This window comes from Eptesicus fuscus, chromosome 22, assembly GCF_027574615.1.
Source record: "Eptesicus fuscus isolate TK198812 chromosome 22, DD_ASM_mEF_20220401, whole genome shotgun sequence".
In the NCBI taxonomy this organism is placed as follows: Eukaryota; Metazoa; Chordata; class Mammalia; order Chiroptera; family Vespertilionidae; genus Eptesicus; species Eptesicus fuscus.
In genome coordinates, this window is record NC_072494.1 from 5603226 (window position 1) to 5629715 (window position 26490).

The 26490-nt window shown below is 46.8% G+C and overlaps 1 protein-coding gene across 1 annotated transcript; it reads right to left on the reverse strand.

The window, feature by feature from the left end:
• Window positions 1-976: 976 nt before the first annotated feature.
• CLCC1 (chloride channel CLIC like 1) lies at window positions 977-24875 on the reverse strand. The gene is made up of 11 exons (XM_054712242.1): window positions 24815-24875; window positions 14883-15023; window positions 14430-14513; window positions 12031-12138; window positions 10956-11177; window positions 10359-10499; window positions 9057-9150; window positions 6438-6535; window positions 5585-5731; window positions 2934-3269; window positions 977-1246 (listed from the first exon to the last, which is right to left on the reverse strand). The coding sequence occupies exons 2-11, from the start codon at window positions 15009-15011 to the stop codon at window positions 977-979; spliced, it is 1629 nt and encodes a 542-aa protein (XP_054568217.1). The 5' UTR covers window positions 15012-15023; window positions 24815-24875.
• Window positions 24876-26490: the final 1615 nt, after the last annotated feature.

Here is a 26490-nt window from a genome sequence, read left to right on the forward strand (position 1 = left end):
CATGAACGGGCGCCTCCGAAGCCTGCGCCCTTCACCACGTGGGGAAGACAGCCACTCCCACCTGAGCTGAGATTGCCGCACACGCTGCTGCCCAGTCCCCGCAATCTCCGGTCTGTCCAAGGAGAGTGAAAGGGGTGACAGGGAAGCAGCCCCAGCAACGGCTGTGAGCTGAGAGATGCCAGCAGAACACGAGGCTAGAGCCACTCTGAGGGGCGCGCCGCCTGCAGACACACACGGTGCCGGTGATGCTGCGGGACATGAAGAGTGAACTTGGCCCGAGCGGACTTTCCTTAAAAATGGTTTGGGAGCCCTAGCCGGTTTGGCTCAGTGCATAGAGCGTCAGCCTGCAGACTCAAGGGTCCCAGGTTCGATTCCGGTCAAGGGCACATCCCCAGTGGGAGGTGTGCAGGAGGCAGCTGATCAATGTTTCTAACTCTCTATCCCTCTCCCTTCCTCTCTGTAAAAAGTCAATAAAGTATATTTTTTAATAAAAGGTTTGTGAGTACCTACCCCTCTGGGGTGCCGTGCACAGTGAACAAATTAGTCTCCTGACTGAAGTAGGTATTACAGGACTCCCACCAGGCAACTCACACTTCGGTTACCGGGCTCCTGGATGTGCCTGTAAACCAGAAAGCTTCCTGTTCAATGTCCCTCGTTCCTCTGGCTTCCTTAATTATTCGGCATTAGTACTGCCTGCCATACTGTTCACCTATGAGACCCTGTATCACAATTAAATACTTCAAAACTCTATGGGATGGATCTTAACATCAAAGAGAATACATAATAAGACAGATAAAAAGTTAAAGGAACAGAAATACGTTAATTCTGATGGTCAGTAAAAATGTCAATGCTTAAGTTGGCACGTTTGGAGTAAATGTCAGAAATCTGTAGTAAACAGCTGTGAAGAGTGTACGTTACAAGATTCTTGACAAAAGATGGCCTCCAAGCTGTGGTGCGTGTCAGGGCTCCTCCAGCCTCACGGGCCGCTGGCCGGGTCCCTCCCACCTGCTCCCTCGACGGTCGTGCCTGCGGGGCAGGGAACGCCACCGGCCGTGCCTGCAGGGCGGGGAACGCCACCCTCCTCGGGGCTGCCCGCGTCCTGAGGCCTGAGCGGGGCCTTTGCCGCGGCAGGACGCTCCGCCGCCCCCGGCGGCCCCTGGCCAGAGCCGGGCTCAGGACGCCGGCTGCTCTCGGTGCCGCCCGCTGCCGGTGCGCGTCCTCCCGGGGCTCCGTCAGTCTCTCCGGCCTGGAAAGCACAGAAGCACATTTTGTTCCACCTGTTTCCGTAACGATGTGAAAGGCTGGTAACCACGTCTAACGAGTTTCTGTGCAAATCTGAGTTTAATGCTGGGCTGCAGTGACCACATTCAGCCTCAGAGACCACATGGGGGGCGGGACACGGAGGACATGGCGTGGTCAGGCCTGGGGACCAGGGGAGGAAGCCACCTGACAAGCATGTGCCGAGCGCAGACCAGGGCCAGATGCTGGGGACGCTGCGGGGCAGACCAGGAAGACCCGCCCGCACCGGGACTTCCCTTTAGGTTGGGGAGAGAGTCGGCAGCAAACACATTAGCAAAGCATCACCCTGGAGTGGGCTGGGGGGCTGGGGGGGGGGGGGGACTGCTGGTCTGAAAGGGGCTCAGTGAGTAAAGGCGTGAAGGAAAGAAGTGGCTGTGGGGGACGATTCCAGATGGTGAGGGCCAAGCTCAGAGGCTCTGTGTTCGAGGCCCAGTCGGGAGCGCACGAGGGAGCCGGGCGATGGCCCTGGGCCACGGGGCAGCTTGGGCTTCCGCTCCACGTGAGGTGTGATGGGAAGTCACAGGAGGATTCTCAAGATGAGTGACAGGTAAGCCTTAACCTTTTGCACTCGGATGTCGAGTGTGACTCGACACAGTTAACATCGGTAGCAGCTCGTATGTCGAATTGTATTGAATGTATCAATAATTTAAAATATAAAAAAATCCAAATAAGTAAGTTTGTATGAAAAGAAACTCAGTTTTTTATTCTACTGCCGCGCTTTGTAAAATCTGGGGTATTTAAAAAATTAAATCCCAAGTAGAATAAAGGAATCAAGAAAAAAGCAAGCCAGTGCAAAGGGTTAACTCAAAGCTGAGAGGAACGCCTCAGTTTTCCACGCAGGTTTCTGCCTGTAAGGAACTGGGTAGGAAGGGCATCTCTACGTTCCTCAGCTCTACTCTGTTCGTACCATTTTCCAAAGGTTTACACTTGCAACTTAAACTCTGCAAGTGACAATACAAATTCCCGTCTCAAACAAAAATGGAGATGTCGCCCTCGCTGGTTTGGCTCAGTGACGGAGCGCTGGCCTGCAGACTGGAGGGTCCCAGGATCGATTCCGGTCAAGAGCACATACCTGGGTTGCGGGCTCAACCCCCAGCCCTGGTCAGGGCATGTGCAGGAGGCAACCAATCCATGTCTCTCACATGGATGGTTCTGTCTCTCCCCCTCCCTTCCACGCTAAAAATCAATGGAAAAATATCCTTGGGTGAGGATAAACACACCCCCCCCCCAAGGAAATGTCCCTTTAAATGTTCAGTGATGGTGGGACAACGGCCTCACCATCTGCAGGTGAAAAGCAGTCACCAGCCAATGACAGAAGACTGGGAGGACGAGGTTCTTGAGCCCCACCCCCTTCCAGCCAAGACTCGGCTACTGTGGGCTCCAGCCGGCCCTCGGGGAGCCTTCCCTCTCCCCCCAAGGCCGAAGCGTCAGCCATGCTCACGGCCGGGAATCCCGCAGGAAGCCCTCTGTGCTAACAAACTTGCTGAGGAGACTCCCACAGCCATCTCGCCTCCTACGGAGACCAGACTGACCAGCGAGGGGAGTGTGGAGAGACACCGGGGTGACGTGTCTGGACAGCGCAGCCCGCAGCACCGAGGCCCAGAGCCAAGGACAGGAACGCCGCGCCCACTTACGCTGCGCGCCTCGGGATGCTCCCGCGCCTCCGCGTCTGGTCTGTCAACCGCCCGCAGCACTTCGGGGCTCTTGCAGCCGGTCTGCAGGCTCAGGTCAACTCTCTCTCTCCCGCCATCTCTTCCACCCGCACACGGCCTCTCACAAGGGCCGTGCTCAGTGAGGCCAATCTGGCCCCGAGAAGCAAAATCTGCATCACCTGCTCCGCCCCGGGGCCTATAGTCAATCTCCTGCTGCCGGCGCTGGTCACCCGGCTGAAGAGCCAGGGCGGGCTCTCGGGCGGCACCACCGAAGGGTCGCAGCATAAAGATCGACTGTCCGGCACCGTAGCAGAAACTCTGGAAGGAAAAGACATCGCACTTCTGAGGACGTAATGGCTGACTTACAACACTACGAGGGCCTTTCCTTCAGGGTGCTAACGGAATTCTGTAACTTGCGGCACTGGTAGGCATAACCATGTTCATTGAACTGTTTGTTCTTTCCATCAGAAGTCTCTTCTTTAATACGGGGCCAGAGGAGCCAATAAAAATTGAGAAATCACTCCGTATTAAGTAGACTTTTCAAGCGGCTAGAGAGTTTGACTGAATTGTAACAACGGCAGGTAGGCCGAACAGGAATTTCCACGGGAAGGCACTAACTGATACCTGCCCAGATGCTGCCCACATTCACACCCACCGACTAAGGTGAATGCGGAAACGGTTCGGGTGAACACGATCACGCAAACATTCTCCTGTAGGTGTTTTGGTTTGTTTTTCTCAACACAAACGTGGCTCAGCTCCAGCTCCAGCTCCACAGGCTCCGAGCGGCAGGCTGCGGGGCCCTCCAGGCAGCCGTTCACCTGGGCCCTGGAGCGCGGGGAGGACCCCAGACGCTCGCGGGCACTCCTCCCCGCGCTCCCGGGGGTGTAAGTGGCGTCTCTGCTGCAGACGGGCCTTTTAAAGCGGCCCCAGCATGTGAGCCCTGGCAGGCGTGGCTCAGCTGGATGGAGCATCATCCGTGCACTGAAGGCCCTTGGGTTTGATTCCCGGACAAGCATGTAGGGAAGGCAACTGATCGATGTTTCTCTCCCCCCTTTTCTCTCTAAAAAAACAACCACCAATGAAAACATATCTTTGGGCCCTAGCCAGTTTAGCTCAGTGGATAGAGCGTCGGCACTCGGACTGAAGGGTCCTGGGTTCGATTCCGATGAAGGGTACATACCTTGGTTGCAGATTCCCTGGCCCTGGTCGGGGTGTGTGCAGGAGGCAACCAACTGAGGTGTCTCTCTCACATTGATGTTTCTGTCTCTCCCTCTCCCTTCACTCTCTCTAAAAATCAATGGAAAAATATCCTCGGGTGAGGATTAACCAAAAAGAACCCCACAAAATAAACAACAAAACATATCCTCAGGTGAGGATTAAAAAAATATTTTTAAACGGACTAAAAATGTCTCAGTATTTTCAATTTTTCCATCCTCTTTATCTGTTAAATATCAAGAAATAAAATCCCCATAAACAAAGGCTCCTGGTGGTTTTCACTTCTGAAGCGTGTAGGCCCTGAAAACAAACTGTGAGCTGCAGACGCCGTTACTGAAGACAGAAGCGGCCACAGGCCTTCCTCAGGGAAACAGCTGATGGTTTTGCAGAGTTTCAGTGTCAGAGACTAAACTGTACAACTGATGTCACCTACAAACCTGACCCGTTATAACCCCTTGAACCCCGAAACCAGACACCGACTCCAAAACCAACGCAGAGACAGCCTCGGAGCGAAAGCGCAGCGGACTTGGAGTCCGGGAGACGCTCCTTCCCCCCTTCCCCAGGCGCAGCTGAGGCGTCCGGTTTGCTTCACGTGACACGGGCTTTACTGGGCAAGAGCCGAAAGCCAGCGGCACAGGAAGCTGCCGGCCACGGCTGAGTGACGAGTACCGTTTCTCCTTAACCCGCGGCTGCTCCTGAATCCCCACGGTCAGTGCGCCCACCGCTCCGCACCCCTTTCTGAGGCTGCGGGAGCCCGGGGTTTCCCTACCAGCGCTGCAGACACTCAGGCGACGGCGAGGCGGCCCCCTTTCTCAAAGAGGACGTGAGCACCCAACTTAGGCCCCGGCCGGGGTGCTCAGTGGTTACAGCATCGGCCCTCCCTCGGATGGAAGGATCTCTGGTTCAATTCCCAGTCAAGAGCATGTACCTCTTGGTTGCAGGTTCCATCCCCATCCCCACTCAGGGCATGTGCGGGGGGACAACCAATCGATGTCTCTCTCTGTCTCTCTGTCTGTCTGTCTCTCTCTCTCTCTATATATATATCTCCTCCACCTCCTCCCTCCCTTTCACTCTCTAAAAAAATCAATGGAAAACATATCCTCAGGTGAGGATTAAAAAAACAAAACAAAAATAAAATAAAATAAAAAATAAAAAATAAATAGAAAAACAAAACAACTGACTGTGTGTGTGTTAATTCACGTGCGAAGAACCAACGGAAAGGAGGGCCTTGTCTCAATCACGGCCATGGCAGCTACAACCCAGGCTGAGCACCAGCCCCTGCCTGGAGGCCCGAACGCGGAAGCACGCACACAGCGTACCCCTACAAGTCCCCTTTCCCAGCAGCAGGCGTGACCCGGCCGCGTTATTCCGTGCCTTTGTCCTGTAAACCCTGCACTGCCGCGAGGCTCTGTACTAACCACGACTGCCAACGCCATGACGATGAGCACGGGGACGTGCAGGATCACCGGGATCTCCTTCATGAGCGCTTTAATGAACTCGCCGGTTCCTTTTCCGATGTACTTCAACGGCTCCACCACGAAGTTGGTGAACGTCACTGCCAGGGCCTAGAAATGGTAAAGGCGACTTCATTTTCCCCCTCACACGACTGAGGCACCTAGAATGAGCCACAATGCCCGGGGCACTGAGACCGATGTTACACAAATTAAAATGCTGTCATGTGCCTTAGCTGATCTGGCTCAGTGGACAGAGCATCAGCCTGCAGACTGAAGGGTCCCAGGTTCGATTCCGGTCAAGGGCACATGCCTGGGTTGCGGGCTTGATCCCCATTAGGAGACGTGCAGGAGGCAGCCAATCAATGATTCTCTCTCATCACTGATGTTTCTCTCTCTCTTTCCCTCTCCCTTTCTCTCTGAAATCAATAAAGATATATTTTAAAAATAAAATAAAATACTGTCATATGCCTTAAAAAATGTGAAAAATCACTGTGCAATGGAAGTATATTCTTTCTAGAACAAAGGTTATTAGCAAAAAGACTCTAAAAAAAAAAAAAAAAACTAACAATTTTTGCCCTGGCCAGGTAGCTCACCTGGTTAGAGCGCCACCCTAGATACACCAAGGTTGAGGGTTCGATCCCCAGTCAGGACACACACAAGAATCAACCAATGAATGCATAAATAAGTGGAACAAATCGATGTTTCTCTTGCGCTCCCTCTCTCTCAAATCAATAAAAATTAAAAACACCTGCAATTTTTAATATATGCAAGGGTGTTGGACTTTGTAGATGTAATTTTTACAAGACATATCCCATACCTTTGTTGGTGGTACCAACAAAACAGGGTTGACGAGTAAGAGCTCATAGTATTTTTGGCATGGGTCATCCTTATAGGTCCATGAGCTTCTAAACCATTCTATTTGGAGAAATAGACAAAACACGGAGTCATTTAAAAAGAGCTGCATTTCATTCCTGAATAAGAAAATATTTTGGTTTTACCCCTGCCACCACCACTAATCAATTTTACATTGTTTTACAAAATAGACTCCCTGTGATGCCAATTTAAAAAGTTTCTCATCGTATGTCCAAAATGTTTATTTTAAAAATCCATTCAAATGCTACAAATCCTATGCAGGTAACAGATGGTTATAAAGAGTTCTAAAAGGTAACTATTTGAAACCTGGGGAATTCTGAGACTGGACTGTATCGAAGTCCTGTCTGGGCTGGGCCCCTGGACTGGTGAAGTCGTGCCTCCACTGGGGAGGGCACACAGGACCCCCGTGCTCCTTCTTACACTACCTGTGCATCCTCCATAATGTCAATTTAAAAGTCAGTTCTCTCCTCATTTCATAAAATGAAGTAGAACATTAGTTCTCCCAACTCTTCTAAATCAGGCTCACATGGCGTACTAGCCTGAGCCAGAGGAGGAATCAGGTTGTCCATGAAGCAAGGCTGGGCTGGTTTAGTTCCCATAATGTCTTAAGAAACATTAATTTTGGACCCTGAGTATAGAATCTGCTCAGATTCTGTTCTGGATTAGTCTCCAGGGACTTGCCATTTATGTATGAAGTGTCTTTGAACATGAAACCATTCCCACTGCTAGATATTCATCACTAAAGGCAGTCAGCATTACTGTATGTACGAAAAAAAGTAACTTCCCCTAGTTAAAAAACAACAGTAAAGCTACAATATACGATTCGTAAGTCAATATAAGGAGATGAAGTCTAAGTGGATATTCATTTATATGAGAGATTCACTTCTTTAATAACTGATGCTGAGGACCCAGAACGAGCGAGACCCTGTGACGGGCAGGGGGCCACAGCGTCCCCAGGCGGAAGGAGGGAGACAGGCCGTATCAGTCAGCGAATAGTGTCTGGTCCTGCCCTGTGACGTCACATGAACACAAAGCTCACTGGTCGGAAACTTAAGACTCTTTTTTTAACAGGAATATTTTTAAATGCTGCTTATTAGCTTGACTTTATAAATCAAAACCCTGGCAAGTATTTAATATTCCCCTCATGTTATTTAAGAAAAATACATATACCTGTTTGTTCAATAACTCTAAAAATCCCCATTTATCTCCCCCCTCCTCTGCTTTCTTCCCCTCCCAATCCAAAGAATGAAATTAGGGAAATAGAGTAAAAGCATATAGTACTTTAATATAATTAAAATGCATGACATACAAGGGTGGGCAAAAGTAGGTTTACAGTTTTGAGTAAACAAAGCAGTTTGTTCTTCTATCATTATTTGTTCACTAGAAGCCTGATGCACAAAATTCATGCAAGGAGCTCGGCCCTCGAAGCCCCAGCTGCCTCAGGGCCCCAACCCACTGTCGTTCCAGAAGGTCATTCTGCCATCCAGTCAATTAGCATATTAGCTCTTTATTATATAGGATTATTGTATTACTTGTATTACAACTGTTTTTGCCTAACCTATAAACCAAGGACCAGCAGAGAACGGAAGCCCTGAATATAATTGTGAGAATTAAGTTATGTTTTATCCACAAATATAGTCAATGTGTTTTTTTATAATTTAGCATATTCTAAATAATTCAAGATGCCATTTTGATACAGTAAATTGTGGACAATGTATATAGTTGCATTTTTATATCTCTATGTAATCATACTGATAAACTGAGAAAAATGACATCCCAAGATACATCATCCAATTTATATACATTAGGCACAAAAGTCAGAAACCTGGATTAATTTTAAGTATTCTTACTGCTTCAAGCTATCAATTTTAAGACAATTTAATTTACTTCTCCTTACCATCTATGCTTGAAAATGATCAGCTATTGCCATAATAAAGGCCCTTTGCCCTTTACTAGAGGGTAGGAAAGAGTGAAGGGGGTCAAATATATGGTGACGGAAGATTTGACTTCAGGTGGTAAACACACAATGCAATCTACAGATGATGTTTCACAGAACTGTACACTTGAAACCTATAAAATTTTATTAACCTATGTCACCCCAATAAATTAAAAAATAAAGTCATGCCCTAGCCGGTTTGGCTGAGTGGATAGAGCATCGGCCTGCGACTGAAGGGTCCCGGGTTCAATTCCAGTCAAGGGCACATGCCCTGGGTTGTGGGCTCAATCCCCAGTAGGGGGCGTGCAGGAGGCAGCCGAGCAATGATTCTCATCATTGATGTTTTTTTCTCTCTCTCTCCCTTTCCCTTCTCTCTGAAATCAATAAAAATGTATTTTTAAAAATAAAGTCATAACAAAGGATCAAAAAATAACTTATAATTAACAAGACTGCCTCTTCTCCTGGATTCACCTTGGAAACCTCGGTCTTCCTGCTGGTTCTTCTGATGCTGAAGTCAGTCCTGCAAAGCCTCCTTCTGCTACTTTATCATCTCTTTGTAATTTTTAATGTTTTCTCATTCTCAAAAATTCTATTCAAAATAAGGCCACGGGAACCAGCAGCACTTACCCCAGAGGCTTCCAGACCAGTCCATCTTCTCAGCACACACGTTGTTGAACGGCTCCATCTTGGCGACTTCGGCCTGATGCTGCGCGAAAGCCACCTGACAACACCCGGGGGAGCGTGAGCGCTGCTAGCGATGGGGACGCCCCACCCCCCAACACCGCAGTCCAGACACCAGGTTGTTTAAAAGATTTTAACACAAAAGATGCACCTCTTGTTTCTAAAGAGGCTCTTTCGCTCATGGCCAAACACAGTGTCAGTGCTTCGAGCCCCGACAAAGAACTGACTTCTTACGGAAGTACTTAGGATGAGGAAGGAGAACTTTGTCACTAATTTTAAAAAATTAGTTCAAATATGGCTCACACCACATCCCAAACTATTGCTGCGTATGTTCAATGCTGCTGCCCAGCCGCCGGTAAGACGGGGTTTGCTTTGGGTGGTGTTCATGCAAGTGGCCTAGAAGCGGCAATAACCCTTCATAAATTACAGTGAGGGGACCACAGTCACCAAACAACCTTCCTGCCTTCACTTTTAAAGAATTACAAGTTCTAGAAGCTGTGGAACTTAGAGCAAAAGGCTTTAGAGAATCACAATGGTCTAATCCGATGAATTCATTAACAATATCAGGCTGTTTGACTCCCCTGCTAGACAGATCGGAAACTGTCCTGTAATGATTAGACCCTTGTGACAGGAACGGCGCTTCTTTAAGTTTCTATATATAGTACAGCATGGTCCCGATTTCCTTTAGGTTTAGAGTTAGGTTAGGGTTCAGCATGACTGCAAGTTTGAAAGACTTTAAACTTAGAAAAAAGACTGCAAAGTAGTGTCTCAATCCTGGCAGTGACGACCTCCAGATGGCAGAGCACAAGTGCACGTAAAAGTTAAATTTCTCTGCACTTGGTTAAATTCTCCACCTTAAACATACTATGTTTGCATCCAGGAAATAACCCAATTTTTAAAAACCAGTATTTTGATATCATTTCTAGCAAAGAATAAAACATATCCCAAATCACTAAAATAAGAATTTTTTAAATGTGTCTACCTCGCTCTATTCCGATTTAGCTGTTCAGATACCACCTGTCAGGAGCTGGATTATTAAAATTAGAACGGAATGTTTCCCCCCATTACTAGTCAAGGACCCAAACACCAGGTACAGCCAAGCACTTGCCAACTGCACCCCAGCCCCATCTCCACCACTGCCTCCAAGCCTCATCTGAGGCAAGATTATATACTAACTCTACATAGGTTTTCTCTTCTTTTATCAAGAAATATCATTTTTAAATTTTAAAACTTCCACCTAATTAATACCTTGTATAAATACATCCAATTCCATCCCATACTGATGAGGAAACTGATGAGCAGCACACGTCTCAACTGGGTGTACCAGCGAACATACGTCCAGAGCTGGGTGGCCACCAGCATCACCACGCAGAGCAGACACAGAAGCACCTCAAACAGAAGGAAGAGACAGCGGAGTCACTGCCGAGCCGTCCTCCCCCCAAACCACAGCATCAACAAAAACAACTGGACTCAAATGTGCAAAATCGCTCTAGCTGGTTTGGCTCAGTGGATAGAGCGTCGGCCTGCGAGCTGAAGGGTCCCGGGTTCGATTCCTGGTCAGGACACATGCCAGGTTGCAGGCTCAATCCCCTGTAAGGGGCGCACAGGAGGCAGCCGATCAATGACTCAATCTCATCATTGATGTTTCTCTCTCTCTCCCTCTCCCTTCCTCTCTGAAATCAATAAAAATATATTTTTTAAAATGTGCAAAATCCTTTGTACCACTTTGCTGAAAGTTCATCAATACAGTATGAGTGACTTAGTCCAGGTTCTTAACACAATTATGGTGGAGTTTGAAAAGTATTTTTTTAAAACCTGTTCATCGTGCCCCCCCACGCAGCCTACCATAAACACATCATATGGATCCACACCAAAGGAATCTTCAAATCGCCACCTCCATCTTTCAAAATCATGAAACTTAAAATTAATTAAAATATCACTTAGTGCATCATCCAGGGCGCCTGGCAGCGAGTCTTCCCCATTGAGAAACTTCTCTATTTCTCTCAAGGTCTGTCTTTTAAGGATAATCTCGGCATCGTAATGCATGTCACCTCCGTTTTCATCAGGCTGAGTTAAATTTGCAAAAAAAAAACACAACAAACAGGAAAGAGAACTTTATTATATTACCCAGTGAAACATTTCAAGATGAAAGCCAATTTGGAACTAAATATATAGTTAGTTCACAATATTCACACATAGCGTAAGGATAACAACACCCACCCGTCTGTCTCACAGGCCACAGGAAAACCTAAGATAATACATGTGAAAACATTTCAGAAAGTGTAAAACTATGCAAACCGTGTACATTTTACTAAAATACAGCGGCTGCTTGCCATCGCAGTAGTTAGTCTATGAAGTCACCTCACACATCAGGAGCCCACACCGAGCCACGGCTCCGCAGGGACAGGCAGGGGGCTCCCGCGCCCAGTACAGTGTGTGCACAACACCCAACTCTGTACAAGCAGCACCGGCACAGCAAACAGCTTGGGGGGGGGGGGGGGGTACTCCTTAAATGCATTTCCTCTTCCTCAACAGGTAGGGTCCTCACACCTGAGTGAGCAGGTGTGGGAGTGGAAAAACCAGTCAAGGCCAGGCGGAATTTCCTTACCAAGCCAGGAGTTTAAGCTTCCAACTTTTTGGTCAAGTTCAAATAGCAAATTTGAAACAGCCCCCACCTCAAACTGAATTAAATGGCCGGGCAGTGCACAGGGTTGAGTAAGTAAATCCCCATGAACGAGAAGGGAGAGGAGCGGCCTGCACTGCCTTCCCCCAACCTCTGCACGAATAGGTTCTGGCCCAGGGTGAGCCGGGAAGTCTCTGCTCCAGCACAATGGTGCTCCATCACTGCTTTATGTATTGGAAATTAATCAACAATGAAGATGCCCACTACAATGCTTAGTATCACACCACCAATACTCACAGGTCCAAGCTTTCTGGCTTCAATTAAAATCTTATTTAAGTATCTCCTAAAAACAGGATTGTTTTGACTTTCACAGTCTTTCCTCTCTTTCTTTTCACATTCATCAATCTGTAACCACACACCAAAAAAGCAACAGTTAGCATCAAGTTTAATGTCAGGGTCAAGTTTCTAACCTAGGGCCCCATCAAAACCAAGGAAAAGCGCCGTTTGGTTTTTCACGTTTTATTGATTTTTAGAGAGAGGCAGGGAGAGAAACATCAGTGTGTGATTGGAACATTGACATCCCTTTGGGGATCAAGCCTGCAGTCTGGGCCTGTGCCCTGCCCGGGAATGGAACCGGCAACCTTTCAGCGCACAGGACGACACCCAACCAACCGAGCCACACCCGCCGGGGCAGGTGCTGCCTATTTTATTAAGCTTGCAGTAAAATGTAGAGCTTGCCTGCTGCCTGTGGCTCTCTCTTTGCAAAGGTCAAGTAGACAACAAATGAGGAACACACGCCCAGCACTTAGCCGTGACCAGCGGTTTTTCCGCTGACTTTCAGGTATTTTTAAAGCTGAAGATCATAAAGCAAGGGGGCAGCGATGTGGATAAGCAGAACATCTGGACCAATCTGTCTCTTTTTAATGGCAGACAGTGAGGAGGGAAAGAGAAGGGAAGGAGGAAGGAAGGGATGGAGGAAGGAAGGGATGGAGGAAGGAAGGGAAGAAGGGAGAGAGGGAGGGAAGAAGGGAGAGAGGAAGGGAGGAAGGGGAGAGGGAGGGATGGAGGAGGGAGGGAGGGCAAAGAAACACAGAGAAAGACAGGATGAAGCCAGAAGGAGGAGGAGACAGAGCAAAGAATTTCCTGAATGGGCCTATTACTTCTGGCCTTTAATTAACTTCTGTCAACGACTGATCACCGTCCACTGCATGGAGGCCTCAGGGGGACAGGAACCATGGCTTCGCCATCCCTCCGCACGTACACCTTCACCAGGACAGACGTCCTCTGAACTTAGCTCTACAGGCACTCGGTGGTCAAGTCACCAGTGAGGGCAAGGCGAGAGAACAGTGAGCACAAACTCAGGACGGGACTGGAGAGAGAGTCACGTGGCCACCTCCTCTGCTTTCAGGCAAGGTTTATAAACCTTAAAAACAAGCATGTCAAACCGGCCGCCGATGGGCCGCGAGTTTGACATGCTTGCTTTAAAATTTTGAAAATGTCTCTTTAAGAGAAACAATGTGCTGTTGTTTTTAAAACAAGGAGTTGACTCCATTTTACCCATCCCGTCTTTTACAATGTTTGACACACAGTAAAATGTATATAAAAAGGCAGGGCTGATTTGGAGGCAAACTTTATCCACATTGCTCTGCTAGCATTCGGCTCAGAGGGTCGGTCTGCTGAGAACCCCAAGCAGGTGCTCACGATCTCAGCGAACAGGTGCCCCCCTCAGTCTGGACCCCCCTCCCGCCCTCCCTCTAGCTCTCCCACACTTGCCCTCCTCCCCTCAGCTGCAACACGTGCCTCTTCTCCTCAACGGTCGCTTCGCTGTCCCTCAGCCACCCCGTCTCCCCCCAGCCGGCCTCACACCAACAGAGCTGGTTCCCACAGCACAACCTACGTCCAACCCCTGGACAACCCTGACTCCTCTCCTCTCCCATGAGCGCCACCTCAGCCACACGAACAGGAGTGACGGGATGAAGCACTAGCTACCACACACCACATTCCAAGCACCCTTAGCTCTGTCAGAGGAACTCTACGCCTCCAAGCTGGGAACAGGCCCATTTCTCCATTCGCTACATTTGTCGTGAGTCTACTCTAGCACTGTGACAGGTGACAGAGAACCAAGAATGAGTCAAACACATTGTTTGTCCCAAGAAATTTTCAGTCTGGTACAGAAATGATTATAATATAATGAGATAAATGTCATTACAGGAAAATAAAAGCACTATTTAACGAAAAGACCAGAGTAACTGCTTTAAAAACCAAGGCTAGAGTAAGCAAAGAAAAAACAATACACAGCTGATCCTTGGATAACATGGGTTTGAACTGCTCAAGGCTTATGCAGATTTTTTTTCAACAAATGCATTCTGTACTCTGAATGTATTTTCTCTAGCTTACTTTACTATAAGGATATAGTATATCACACACAGTATGTGTTAATCGACTGCTTATGTTATCAGTAAAGCCTCTGATCAACAGTAGATATTAATAGTTATGTTTTGGGGGAGTCAAAAGTTACACAAGGATTTTCAACTGTGTAGGGGGTTAGCGCCCTGTTCCCACCCCCTCCTGTTCAGGCGTCAACTGTATATAAACTGCACAGTGCACAGAAACAAAAATTATGCCAGCAAGCACAGAAAACAGAGAGAAATCTGACATACTATAAATATAAAATTCATGAATGGAAAAAATCTAACCTTCTGAAGTACAGAATCAAGTCTGCTGTAGCATCCCGACAATTCATCAGCGTTTGACGAGTCAGCGCTGACCTCCTTTCTCACCTAAAGCAGAATAGAGAAAGATTTATTATTTCTTTATAGTTCACTTATAAAAAAAGATCTCTAAGTGGAGATTAAAATTTTAACTTCTCCATTTTATAACTTTTCTTATTTTTCAACTGTATTGATCCACCAAAAAAGTAGGAGTCTCAAATTCATGTATCAGCTAAGGATGAAAATCAAATTAGTTTGCTACCTGATGGGCTTTACATTCATTCAGAACAGAAATACGCAGGTGGGGTGGGGTATCTTAGACTGCGTGTCATGCGGCACCCTGTATGGCTGCCAGTCATGGACACGGCCCTCCCAGCTCTGAGTAAACCCAACAACAGCAGAGTGTCCTCCCAAGCCGACGAGGTCTGACACACACACCTGCGGTTTCCTCATGGTTCCTGAAGCAGCATCGTAGTTGAGCATGTCCGTGGGGTCAATCCAGTCGTCGTCGTGAGCAAAGCCAGCTATCAGCCACAGACATTCACAAAGCAGCAGCGAACACAGCATCCTGCAGGGAGGCTAAACACAAGTTGGAATAAATGTAATGAAATATAGTTCTTTTTAGAAGAAATTATAACTATCTACTTCCTTCTAGTGCTAAGATAATGCTTTCTTTCTGAACTAAAATAAAACAGTAAAATGATGTCCTATATAATAAAAGGTTAATATGCAAAATGTCCCCCCAACCAGGAGTTCAACCATGGGGTGGGGCCGGCCGGCCAACCGCCCGTGGCCCCCACCCCCAGTCGGCCTTACCCCCAAACGGCCCCCTCCCCAGCACTGATCAATTGGGGCAGACCAGCTGGACCCCATCCATGCAAGATTTCATGCACCGAGCCTCTAGTTCACAAACACACACACACACATTTTCACTGAGACAAAAATAGGGATTTTCCATATGATTCTGCAATTCCATTCCCAGGTATGCACCCAGAAGAAATGAAAATATCTGTCCACACAGAAACTTGTAAGCAAATATTTATAGCCACATTGGTCACGACAGCCACAAAGTAGAAACAACCAAATGCCCATGGACCAATGAATGGACAATACAATGCGGCACTCGCGCTCAGACTCTCCGAGAGGCCCAGGCTGCCGAGGTGGTATATGTGGACAAGGAATACCATTAGGCCGCAAAAAGACATACTTTTTAAAGGAATAAAGTATTGATACATGCTGCGATGTGGATGAACATGTGAAAGAAGCCAGCCACCCTAAACCATATGTTATATGATTCCATTGACACGAAATATCCAGAACAGGCAAATCTGCAGACACAGAAAGAGACTGGTGCTGAGGGCTGGGATAGAATACGGGGCAAAAGGGTGGCAGTTATGTGGTACACGGATTCTTTTTGATAAAAATTATCTAAAACTGAGGCAACTGATGTATATCTCTGTGAATATTCTAAAAACCACTGAATTGTAAACTTTAAATGGATGAATTACATAGTATGTGAGTCATTTCTCAGTAAAACTGCTTAAAAACAAAACACACAGGTATTTTAACTAAATTGTCCCCTCCATCCCAATTTTTTTAACAAATGGGAAATAAGGAAGGTTCAAAATTAAGATTCAGACTCGCATCAAGAGGGCAGAGTAGGCAAACACTGCCTTTGCCTCCTCCCACAAGCGCATCAAAGTCACAGCTAGATGATGGAGCAGCCGTCCGTCCGGGGAGCAGCTGCAGACTATGGCGGAGGGCCTATCACTAAGGACATAAGGCGCACAGGAGACTGGCAGGAGGGCAGGCGCACGGAAGGGCTTGCTCCCACACCCCTGGGGCGGCCATTAAGAAGCGGGAGGGAGAGCGTGGCTGGAGGGGCCCTGAGGAGTGGAGTCCCAGCCCACACCTGCTCCCCATGCCGGCACCGTGCTGGGAAGAGAAGACCCCCTAACACCGGGCTGTAAAAACCAGCGGGACGGCGTCTGAGGTGGACAGGGGCTGCTGGAGGCCTAGAAACTTCTCTTGAGGGGCCAGCACACACTCCCCAGCTCAGACTCACTGGCCCTGGGCTCCAGTGCGGGCGGCACCTGGAAGAACCCCAGGAACACGTGGGAGAGACTGGATCGACTGGCTGCAGGGGGCGGGCTGGGGGCAGGGGTGGGACCGAAGCGCTGGCAGGGGTGGCCATCGCTCCTCGCTGAGCCCTCCCCTCCCTCAGCTCCCAGGCACAGGCAGGGGCCAAATCTGAGTGCTGCGCTCACCGGGCTACTGGCCCCTCCTGGTGATTCCCCGAGACCCCCACTCAACTCCTGCCTGGCCCAGCCCCTTCCACAGGCGGCTGGCTCGGCTGGCCCCCACTCCTTTCCTCCACTCGGTGTTGCTGTGATGAGTTCCAGGTGTACGGCGCAGTGGTTAGACAATGATGCACTTTACACAGTGTTCACCCTGGTATTTCCAGCTCCCACCTGGCACCACACACCGTTACTGCAATATTACTGACTGTGCTCCCTGTGCCCTACTACCTCTTGCTGAATGGCCCCAAACTCAGCACAAGCGGCAACCAGTCTCAACTTGCATTTTAACTCCCCTACGGTGTCCCCAAGCCTGGCATAGCTGCAGCGAGGCTGGCCTGGAACATAACTTGAACGAAGTGGCCACAAGCATGGCACACGTGGCAGATGGCCTCAGCAGACAGTGTGGTGCCAACCAAAGGCCCCACGGCTCAGCCTGCAGCACAGCCTCCCACAGCAGCTCCCATTAGGCGGCCCCAGCCAGGCACAAATGGTGGCTGACCTTGGCCTGCACCAGAGCCCCTCCCCAGAGCCTCCAGAACCCACACACCCAGTGGCGTGCTTCAGACCACAGCAGGGTAGCATCCAACCAGCTCTACAAACGACTTCTCCACGGTAGTCATGGCAGTCCTCACAGCCAGTCAGCTTGAGGGTCAATCACACCCACTGATGTGCAATAGCAACCAAGACTCAACTACAACAGGCGAGCACACACAAGCCACGCCAAGGACACGCCAGGAGCACCAGGCTCAGGTGAACAGGAGACTGCACCAGTGGCCCCAGAGAACACCTACTACATAAGGCCACCCCACCAAGGCGGGAAGACATCGCAGATCTACCTAATACACGCAAACACCGATTCAGCCAAAATGAGGCAACAAAGAAACATGGCCCAAGTGAAAGAATAGGACAAAATGCCAGAAAAAGAACTGAACAAAATGAGACAATCTTCCAGACACAGAGCTCAACCTAGTGGTTATAAGGATGCTCAATGAGCCTAGGAGAAGAACAGATTAACTCCGTGAGAACCTCCACACACAGAGAGAAACAGTAAAAAAGAACCAGTCAGAAATGTAAAACACAGTAACTGAAATGAAGACTACATTAGAGGGATCAACAGAAGAGTAGATGTGGCAGAAGATCAAATCAGCGATCTGAAAGACAAGGCTGAGAAAACACCCAATTGGAACAGTAAAAAGAAAAACAAAATTTTAGGAACTTCTGGGACAGTATCAAGCCACCCAGAAAAAGAGAGATCAAGGAATTGAAAACCTATTTGAAGAGATAATGACTACATTGAAAAAAGATAGAGGTAGACATAAACAAATGGAAGAATAGACTGTGTTCATGGATTGGTAGAATCAACATCATTAAAATGTCCATACTACCCAAAGCAATCTATAGATTCAATGCAATCCCCATTAAAATACCAACGGCATATTTCACAGACTTAGAACAAACTCTCCAAAAATTCATCTGGAATAAAAAAAGACCCTGAATAGCTGTAGCAATCCTGAGAAAGAAGAACTAAGTAGGAGGGATCTCAATATCAGATATAAAGCTGTATTACAAAGCCACTGTCCTCAAAACTGGTACTGGCACAAGGACATAGACCAATGGGACTGAACAGAGAACCCAGAAATTGACCCAAGCCAGTATTCTCAATTAATATTTGACAAAGGAGGCAAGAGCATACAATGGAGTCAAGACAGTCTCTTCAATAAATAGTGTTGGGAAAATTGGACAGATACATGCAAAAAAATGAAACTTGACCACCAACTTACACCATACATAAAAATAAACCCAAAATGGATAAAGGACTTAAACGTTAGCCAGGAAACCATAAAAATCTTAGAGGAAACCACAGGTAGCAAAATATCAGACATATGTTGTAGCAATATCTTTATCAATACAGCAATGGAAATTAAGGAGAAAATAAACAAATGGGACTACATCAAAATAAAAAGCTTCTGCACAGCAAAAGAAACCATCAACAAAAAAACAAGAAAACTCACTGCATGGGAGAACGTATATGCCAATGTTATCTCAGATAAGGGTTTAATCTCCAAAATTTACAGGGAACTCATACAACTTAACAAAAAGAAGATAAGCAATCCAATCAAAAAAATGGGCAAAGGACCTAAATAGACACCTTTTGAAAGAGGACATAAGGAAGGCCAAGAGACATGAAAACATGCTCAAAGTCACTAATCAACTGAGAGACGAAAATCAAAATGACAATGAGGTACCATCTCACACCTGTCAGAATGGCTCTCATCAATAAATCAACAAATGACAAGTGCTGGGATTCGGAGAAAAGGGAACCCTCGTGCACTGCTGGTGGGAATGCAGACTGGTGCAGCCACTGTGGAAAACTGTATGGAGTTTCCTCAAAACATTAAAAATGCAACTCCCATTTGACCCAGTAATCCCACTTCTAGGAATATATTCCAAGAAGTCAGAAACACCAATCAGAAAGGATATATGCACCCCTATGTTCATAGCAGCACAATTTACAATAGCTAAGATTTGGAAACAGCCTAAGTGCCCATCAGCGGCTGAGTGGATCAGAAAACTGTGGCAGATCTACACAATGGAATACTACGCTGCGGTAAAAAAAAACAAAACAAAAACAACAACACTTCTTACCATTTGCAGCAGCATGGATAGGCCTGGAGAGCATGATGCTAAGTGAAATAAGCCAGTCAGAGAAAGATAAATAGCACATGACCTCACTCATTTGTGGAATATAATGAACAACATAAACTGATGAACAAAAACAGAGACAGAGAAGCATCGAACTATCAAAACTCAGAGGGAAGGCAGGGGAGGGGGAGGGTAAGAGATTAACCAAAGGACTTGTATGCATGCATATAAGCATAACCAATGGACACAGACACTAGGGGAGTCAGGGCATGTGCTGGGGGGTGGGAGTGGCCAGGGAGAGGTCAATGGAGGAAAAAAAAATAATATTGTAATAGCTATGTATGGGCGGGGGGGGGGGGGGGGGAGGGAGAGGTACTTGAAATATCAGAGGGACCACTCCGTAGGGCAAGCATGCCAAACTCAAAGGCTAACACGGGCCAAATAAACGAGGCATGCGGCCCCTAGGCCCCAAGTTTGACATGCTTGCTGTAGGGTACGTGATTGTCTAACCACTATGTTGTGCACCTGAAACTAATACAGAATAATTTTGAATGTGAACTATAACTGGAAAAAAAAAAAAGATGGAAAATTGTATGTTATATGTTTTTCATCACAATAATAACAATAAATAACGACTGAAAACTTTCCTAACCTGGCAAAGGAAACAGACATACAAGTCCAGGAAGCAGAGTTCCAAACAATATGAATCTAAACAGGCCCAGAGCAAGACACATCATAATTAAATGCCAAAGGTTAAAGACAAAGAGAATGTTAAAAGGAGAAAGAAAAAGCAGGTAGTTACAGTCAAGGTAGCTCCCATTAGACTGTCAGCTGATACAATAGGAAATTTGAAGGTTGGAAGGGAGTGATGAAAGGCAAAGCCCTACACCCAAGATTACCCAGGAAGGTTATCAATTAGAATCGAAGGAGATACAGTTTCCCAGCCCTGGCTGGTTTGGCTCAGTGGATAGAGCATCGGCCTGTGGACTGAAGGGTTCTGAGTTCGATTCTGGTCAAGGGCACATGCCCAGCTTGCAGGCTCGATCCCCAGTAGGGGGTGTACAGGAGGCAGCAGATCAATGATTCTCTCTTATCATGGTCGTTTCTATTTCTCCCTCTCCCTGCCTCTCTGAAATCAATAAAAATATATTATTAAAAAAAGTTTCCCAGACAAGAAAAATCTAAACCAGTACAATAAATGTTAAAGGGACTTCTTTAAAGTAGAAAAGATCAAAATATGAATAAGAAAGTATAGGAAAGAAACACTTAGTAAAAGCAGTGGATCAAACAACTATAAAGCTAGTACAAAAATTAAAATGGTAGGAAGATAATTTATAAATACAACAATAAATTATAGGATACATACAAACACACATAACGTAACAAATAACAAAAACCAACGTGGAAAGAGTAAATATTGTAGGGATTTTAGGATGTGTTGAACTTAAGCGACCATCAACTTAAAAGACTGCTTATACACAGGCCTGGCTGGGCAGCTCAGTGGGTTAGAGCATGGTCCTCATACACCAAGGTTGTGAGCTCAATCCCCGGTCAGGGCACATACAAGAATCAACCAATAAATGCATAAATAAGGGGAACAACAAACTGATGTTTCTCTTTCTCTCTCAAATCAATACATTTTAAAAATTGTTTTAAACAGACTGCTTATAAACAGCTTGGTATATATAAAGCACATGGTAACCACAAACCAAAATCTACAAGATATTACTATACAACAAATAAAGATAAAGCAAAGCAAGCATGACACTATACAAAGTCATTAACATACAAGAGAACAGAGCAAGAGAATTAAGAGGAAAAGAGAGAACCACAAAAACAATTCATAAAATGACAATAACTACGTACCTATCAAGAATAACTTTAAATGTAAATGGGTTAAATGTAAATGGACATAGGGTGACTGAATGAATAAAAAAACAAGACCCCTACATATGCTGCCTACAACAGATCCACTTTAGATCAAACGACACACTGAAAGTAAAGGGATAGAAAAGATATTTCAGCCCAGCAGGTGTGGCTCCGTGGTTGAGTGTGAATCGACCAGGGGGCAGGTCGATTTCCAGGTTTCAGGCTGAATCCCCAGTAGGGGGCGTGCAGGAGGCAGCTGATCAATGATTCTCATCATTGATGATTCTATCTCTCCCTTTTCCTTCCTCTCTGATTAATAAAAACATATTAAAAAGAAAAGATATTTTATGCAAATGGAAACAAAAACAAAACCTGAAGTAGCAATACTTATATCAGACAAACTAGATACAAGAGCAATCACAAGAGATGAGGAAGGGTATTTCATAATGATTTTAAAAAATGAAGCCAATAAGAGGATAAAACTCTTATGAACATCTACACAACCAACACAGGAGCATCTAAATATATACAGCAAATACTGACAGATATAAAGGGAGAGATCAACAGTAATACAGTAATAGAAGGGGACTTCAACAACCTGTTGCCATCAATGCATAGGTCACCCAGAAAAAAACCAACAAGGAAACAGAGGCTTTAAATGGCACATTAGATCAGATGAACTTCGTTGACATTTTTAGCACATATCACCCAAAAGCAGCAAAACATACATTCTTGCCAAATGCACATACACATTTTGCAAGATAGACCATGTCAGGCCACAAAACAAGTTTCAATAAATTGACAAAGGTTTTCAAGAAATTGAAAAAGAACAGCTGACAGAGTTGACATCATTCTATGGATCAAGAGGAAGGTAAAACAGCCATGCAGAAAGCCAGGAGTGTCAGTGCGGAACGAGGTTGGCGATGTGGAAAAACAGCACCATCGGGGGCATAACACTAGGGAGGTGACTCAGAAGGTTGGCAAGCCCCTGAATTTTGACCACAAACCCCATTAAGTCACGCCATTGACAACCATGTCCCTTTCTCAATAATGAGCAGATGGAGAGCTTTATCCAGAGCTAGGATTAGCAAAGCAGAAAGGATGAAAGACCAGGTGAGGCCCATTAGTGGAGTCAGCTGCAAATCCCCACCATCAGTGACTTACAGCTGGAACTCCTTGAGAAATCTTACCATTGATTTCACACTGACTCCAGACAAAGCTGCATCTACATCTGCTGGGTACCGTGTCAAAAAACAGATTCTGATCTCGTCTGAGGTGGCCTGAGAGTCTGCATTCCCAAAAGCCCACAGACCCCGCTCTGAGACGTGTTGAAGACAAGTTACTAACCATCATGCGTTGGTTTAGCTTAATGGTGGCACCTGTCATTCTACTAATTGTTAGTAATAGTCTCTCTACCTCAGTTCCTATTTTTTTAAATCATTTTCCACCCTCATTATAATATATATATATATAATAATAGCAGCTGGTCTTTGATGGGCCAAACACTGCTACTTGCATTCATTCAATCCTCACAAAAACTCTTGGAGGTAATACTGTTATCTTCATTTGAAAGATTAGGAACCAAGTAAGGTGCCCAAGCCCACTCAGCTACTAAATGACGGAACCCAGGCTGGCTCTCCCTGAACTGCCCCTCCAGGGGCACGATGCAGAGAGGGTGGGAGGAGACACTGCTGGATCCACCCGTCTACACAGCGGGAATTTTCTGAGTGGCTTGGGACCTGAGCTACTAGACTGAGATCTCCAAGGAGACTGCCAGCTACTCAGTGGAAATAGATACAACAAAAGGAAAACAATCCAATTAAAGATGGGCAAAGGACCTGAATAGACACTTCTCCAAAGAGGACATACAGATGGCCAAGGGGCATGAAAAAATGCCCCATGTCACTAATCATCCGAGAGACGCAAATTAAAACTACAATGAGGTATCACCTCATACCCGCCAGAATGACTTCCATCAACAAATCAACAAACAAGTGCAGGCAAGGATGAGGAGAAAAGGGAAACCTAGTACCGTGGTTGGCAAACTGCGGCTCTTTGGCCCCTTGAGTGTGGCTCTTCCACAAAATACCACGGCCTGGGCGAGTCTATTTTGAGGAAGTGGCGTTAGAAGAAGTTTAAGTTTAAAAAATTTGGCTCTCAAAAGAAATTTCAATCGTTGTACTGTTGATATTTGGCTCTGCTGACCAATGAGTTTGCCGACCACTGCCCTAGCTGGTTTGGCTCAGTACACTACTGATTGAAATGCAGACTGGTGCAGCCATTATGGAAAACAGTATGGAGCGTCCTCAAAAAATTAAAACTGGAACTGCCATTTGACCCAGTGATCCCACTTCTGGGACTATATCCTAAGAATCCAGAAACACCAATGAGAAAGAAGGTATGCACTATGTTCACAGCAGCATTGTTTACAACGGCTAAGATCTGGAAACAGCCCAAGTGCCCATCAGCAGATGAGTGGATAGAAAAGCTGTGGGACATCTACACCAGGGAACACGATGCAGCAGTAAAAAGACGGATCTCTTACCCTGTGAGACAGCACGGAGGGACCTGGAGAGTACGATGCTAAGCGAAATAAGCCAGTCAGAGAAAGAAATATCACATGATCTCACTCAGATGTGGAATCTAATGAACAACATAAACTGACGAACTAAATAGAGGCAGAGGCATGGAAGTACGCATGCCCCACGATCACAGACAATAGTGCAGTAGGGGGCCGGGAACCTGGTGGAGGGGGGCCATGGGGGGCATCGGTAATACTCTCCACAATGAAGATAAGTTTTAAAAATTATGCCAAAATAAAGTTTTAATTAAAGAAAAAGAGAAGTATCAGGTCTCAATGAATTTACACGTTTAATGAGAAAGACAAAGCTAATTTAAAGAGTCAAATTCCGCATTAACCGAGCAGGACCCAGGCGTTTGGAGTTCAGGGCGCGTGCGCAGTGCAGTGTCCTGGGCCGGGCTCCCAGAGCTGAGCTGAGCGCGTCCGGCAGGCGCCCAGGTGAAGGTGGTGATGATGATGCCGCGGGTCCGGGGTCCACACCACCATCACCTCCGTCACACAGAAAACCTGACTCATTTTCACCACCTGCTCATAAACTTGCCTCTAACTTCTCACATTCAAATCCGACTTGGAGATTTTCAAAATCCACCACCACCACCACCACCACCACCAAAGCCCGGCTCTTCGGGAAATGGTGTTTATTCAAACGAGGCGGCAAGTTTTCAGAGATAACCCAAACCAACAAAACGCAACGTCCGCTCGGGTCGGCTTCGGACCCGCTCGCCCCGCCTCCCCAGGCCGCTCTTTGAACCGGGGAACCGACAGCAACCGCGCAGCAACCGAGACAAGGCAGCCGCCGGGTCGGGAGAGGGGCAGGTGGCTCGCCCGCCCCGGGAAACGCGGCGCCGCGAACTCCCCGCAGGCCCGGGAGCGCGCCGCCCCCGCCCCGGCCTCCCCGCCGCCCGCGAGCCCCGCCGGGCCCAACCCCGCCGTCCCGGCCGCCAGCCCGCCCGCCGCACGAGCACCGCGACCCTCACCTCACGTCGGCGGTCGCCGGCGGCCGCTCCAGGAAGACGAGTTACCGCCGGGACGGCACGAGAAGGTGTTCAGCGCCTGCGCGAACCGCCGAGCGCTTCTGTGGACGCCGAACCTCCGCGCGTCCTCCTCGACCCGCTCGGCCGGCAGCTGTGCGTCCTTCCCGGGCGCGCCGCTGATTGGCCCGCCGAGGGGGCGGGGCCAGCCCCTGTGGGCGGGTTTTCCGGCAGGGACTTTTGGGGATTTTCACCTGCAGAACGCTCTGCAAATGACAACCTACGAAGCCAAACGTATAAAACGGAGATGAAGGGTATTTTTTTTATCTTGATTTATTTTATAACGTCTAATAGTGTAACACTTGCAATAAAACCCGGAAGTCTATTTTAAGCATAATATTTTAAATGGACTATGATGAGTGAAAGGGATTGTTTTGTTTTTGTCTTTACCTGCTGGCCTTGCAATCTCAGGAAACTCTCCAAAGAAAAAAGGATGTGCTCTACACACTAGGAGTTAGTGAGAGATGTGCACAAGTTATTGGCAGCAAATTTTAAAGTGTCTTAGATTTTGGTATATAATGTAGTACATCACCGTGCGTGTTGCTTATTATAATTCTTTAAAATTAAAATGCACCTGACATAAAATTTACCATCTTAACCGCTTTTTCAGTGTATAGTTCATTGTCATTAAATAATTCACATTGTTGTGTAACCATCCCATCTCCTTCACTTTTTCATCCTGCAAAACTGAAATTCTGGACCCATTATACATCTCATCACTTCCCCCTGGCAACCACCATTCCACTTTGTAACTCTATGAATTTGACTACTGAGGTAGGAACCTCAGCTAAGTGGAAGCAATAGTGTCTTGTTGTGGCTGGCTTATTTCACATAGCATAATATTCTCAAGGATCATCCATGTTGTAACGCGTCAAAATCTTCCATTTTTACGGCTGAATATTCCATTGTGTTGTATACCAAAGTTTGTTTATCCATTTATCTGTTTATGTACTCTTGGGTTGCCTGCACCTTTTGGCTATTTTGAGTAGCGCTGCTATGAACATGAGTGTACAAATATCTCTTCAAGCCCCTGCTTTCAATTCTTTTTGGTATATACCCAGAAGTGGGGATGCTGGATCATATGTAGTTCTATTTTTAATTTTTTGAGGAACCACCATACTGTTTTCCACAGTGGCTGCACCATTTTGCATTCTCACCAAGAGTGCACAAGAGTTCCAATTGCCACACATCCCTGCCAACCCTTTTTTATAGTGGCCGTCCTAATGGATGGGAGGTGGTGTTTGATGATTTCATTTGCATTTCCCTAATGATTAATGGTGTTAAGCATCCTTTCATGAGCTTATTATTAGCCATTTGTCTTCTTTAGAGAAATGTCTATTCAAGTCCTTTGTCCATTTTTTTAAAGAACATTCTTTTCTTTTTTAAGTGTTCTTATTAATTTGAGAAGGGAAAAAAATAAATTTAAAATAGAGACAGAGAGAGAGAGGGGAAGGAAGAGAGGTAGAGAGATAGAAACATCTATGAGAGAGAATCCACCATCGATCGGATCCACCATCTCCTGCACCCTCCCCCGCCACACTACAGGGGATGGAGCCTGCAACCCAAGCATGTACCCTGACGGAGAATGGAACTGGGGACCTCTTGGTTCATGGGTCAACACT

Coding starts and splice junctions, on each gene's coding strand:
- CLCC1 (XM_054712242.1), bottom strand. CDS start 15,011: ATGCTGTGTTCGCTGCTGCTTTGTGAATGTCTGTGGCTGATAGCTGGC. Junction 14,514..14,882: donor GAACCATGAGGAAACCGCAG/GTGTGTGTGTCA, acceptor ATTCTGCTTTAG/GTGAGAAAGGAGGTCAGCGC. Junction 3,270..5,584: donor TCATGGCGTTGGCAGTCGTG/GTTAGTACAGAG, acceptor TTTTCCTTCCAG/AGTTTCTGCTACGGTGCCGG.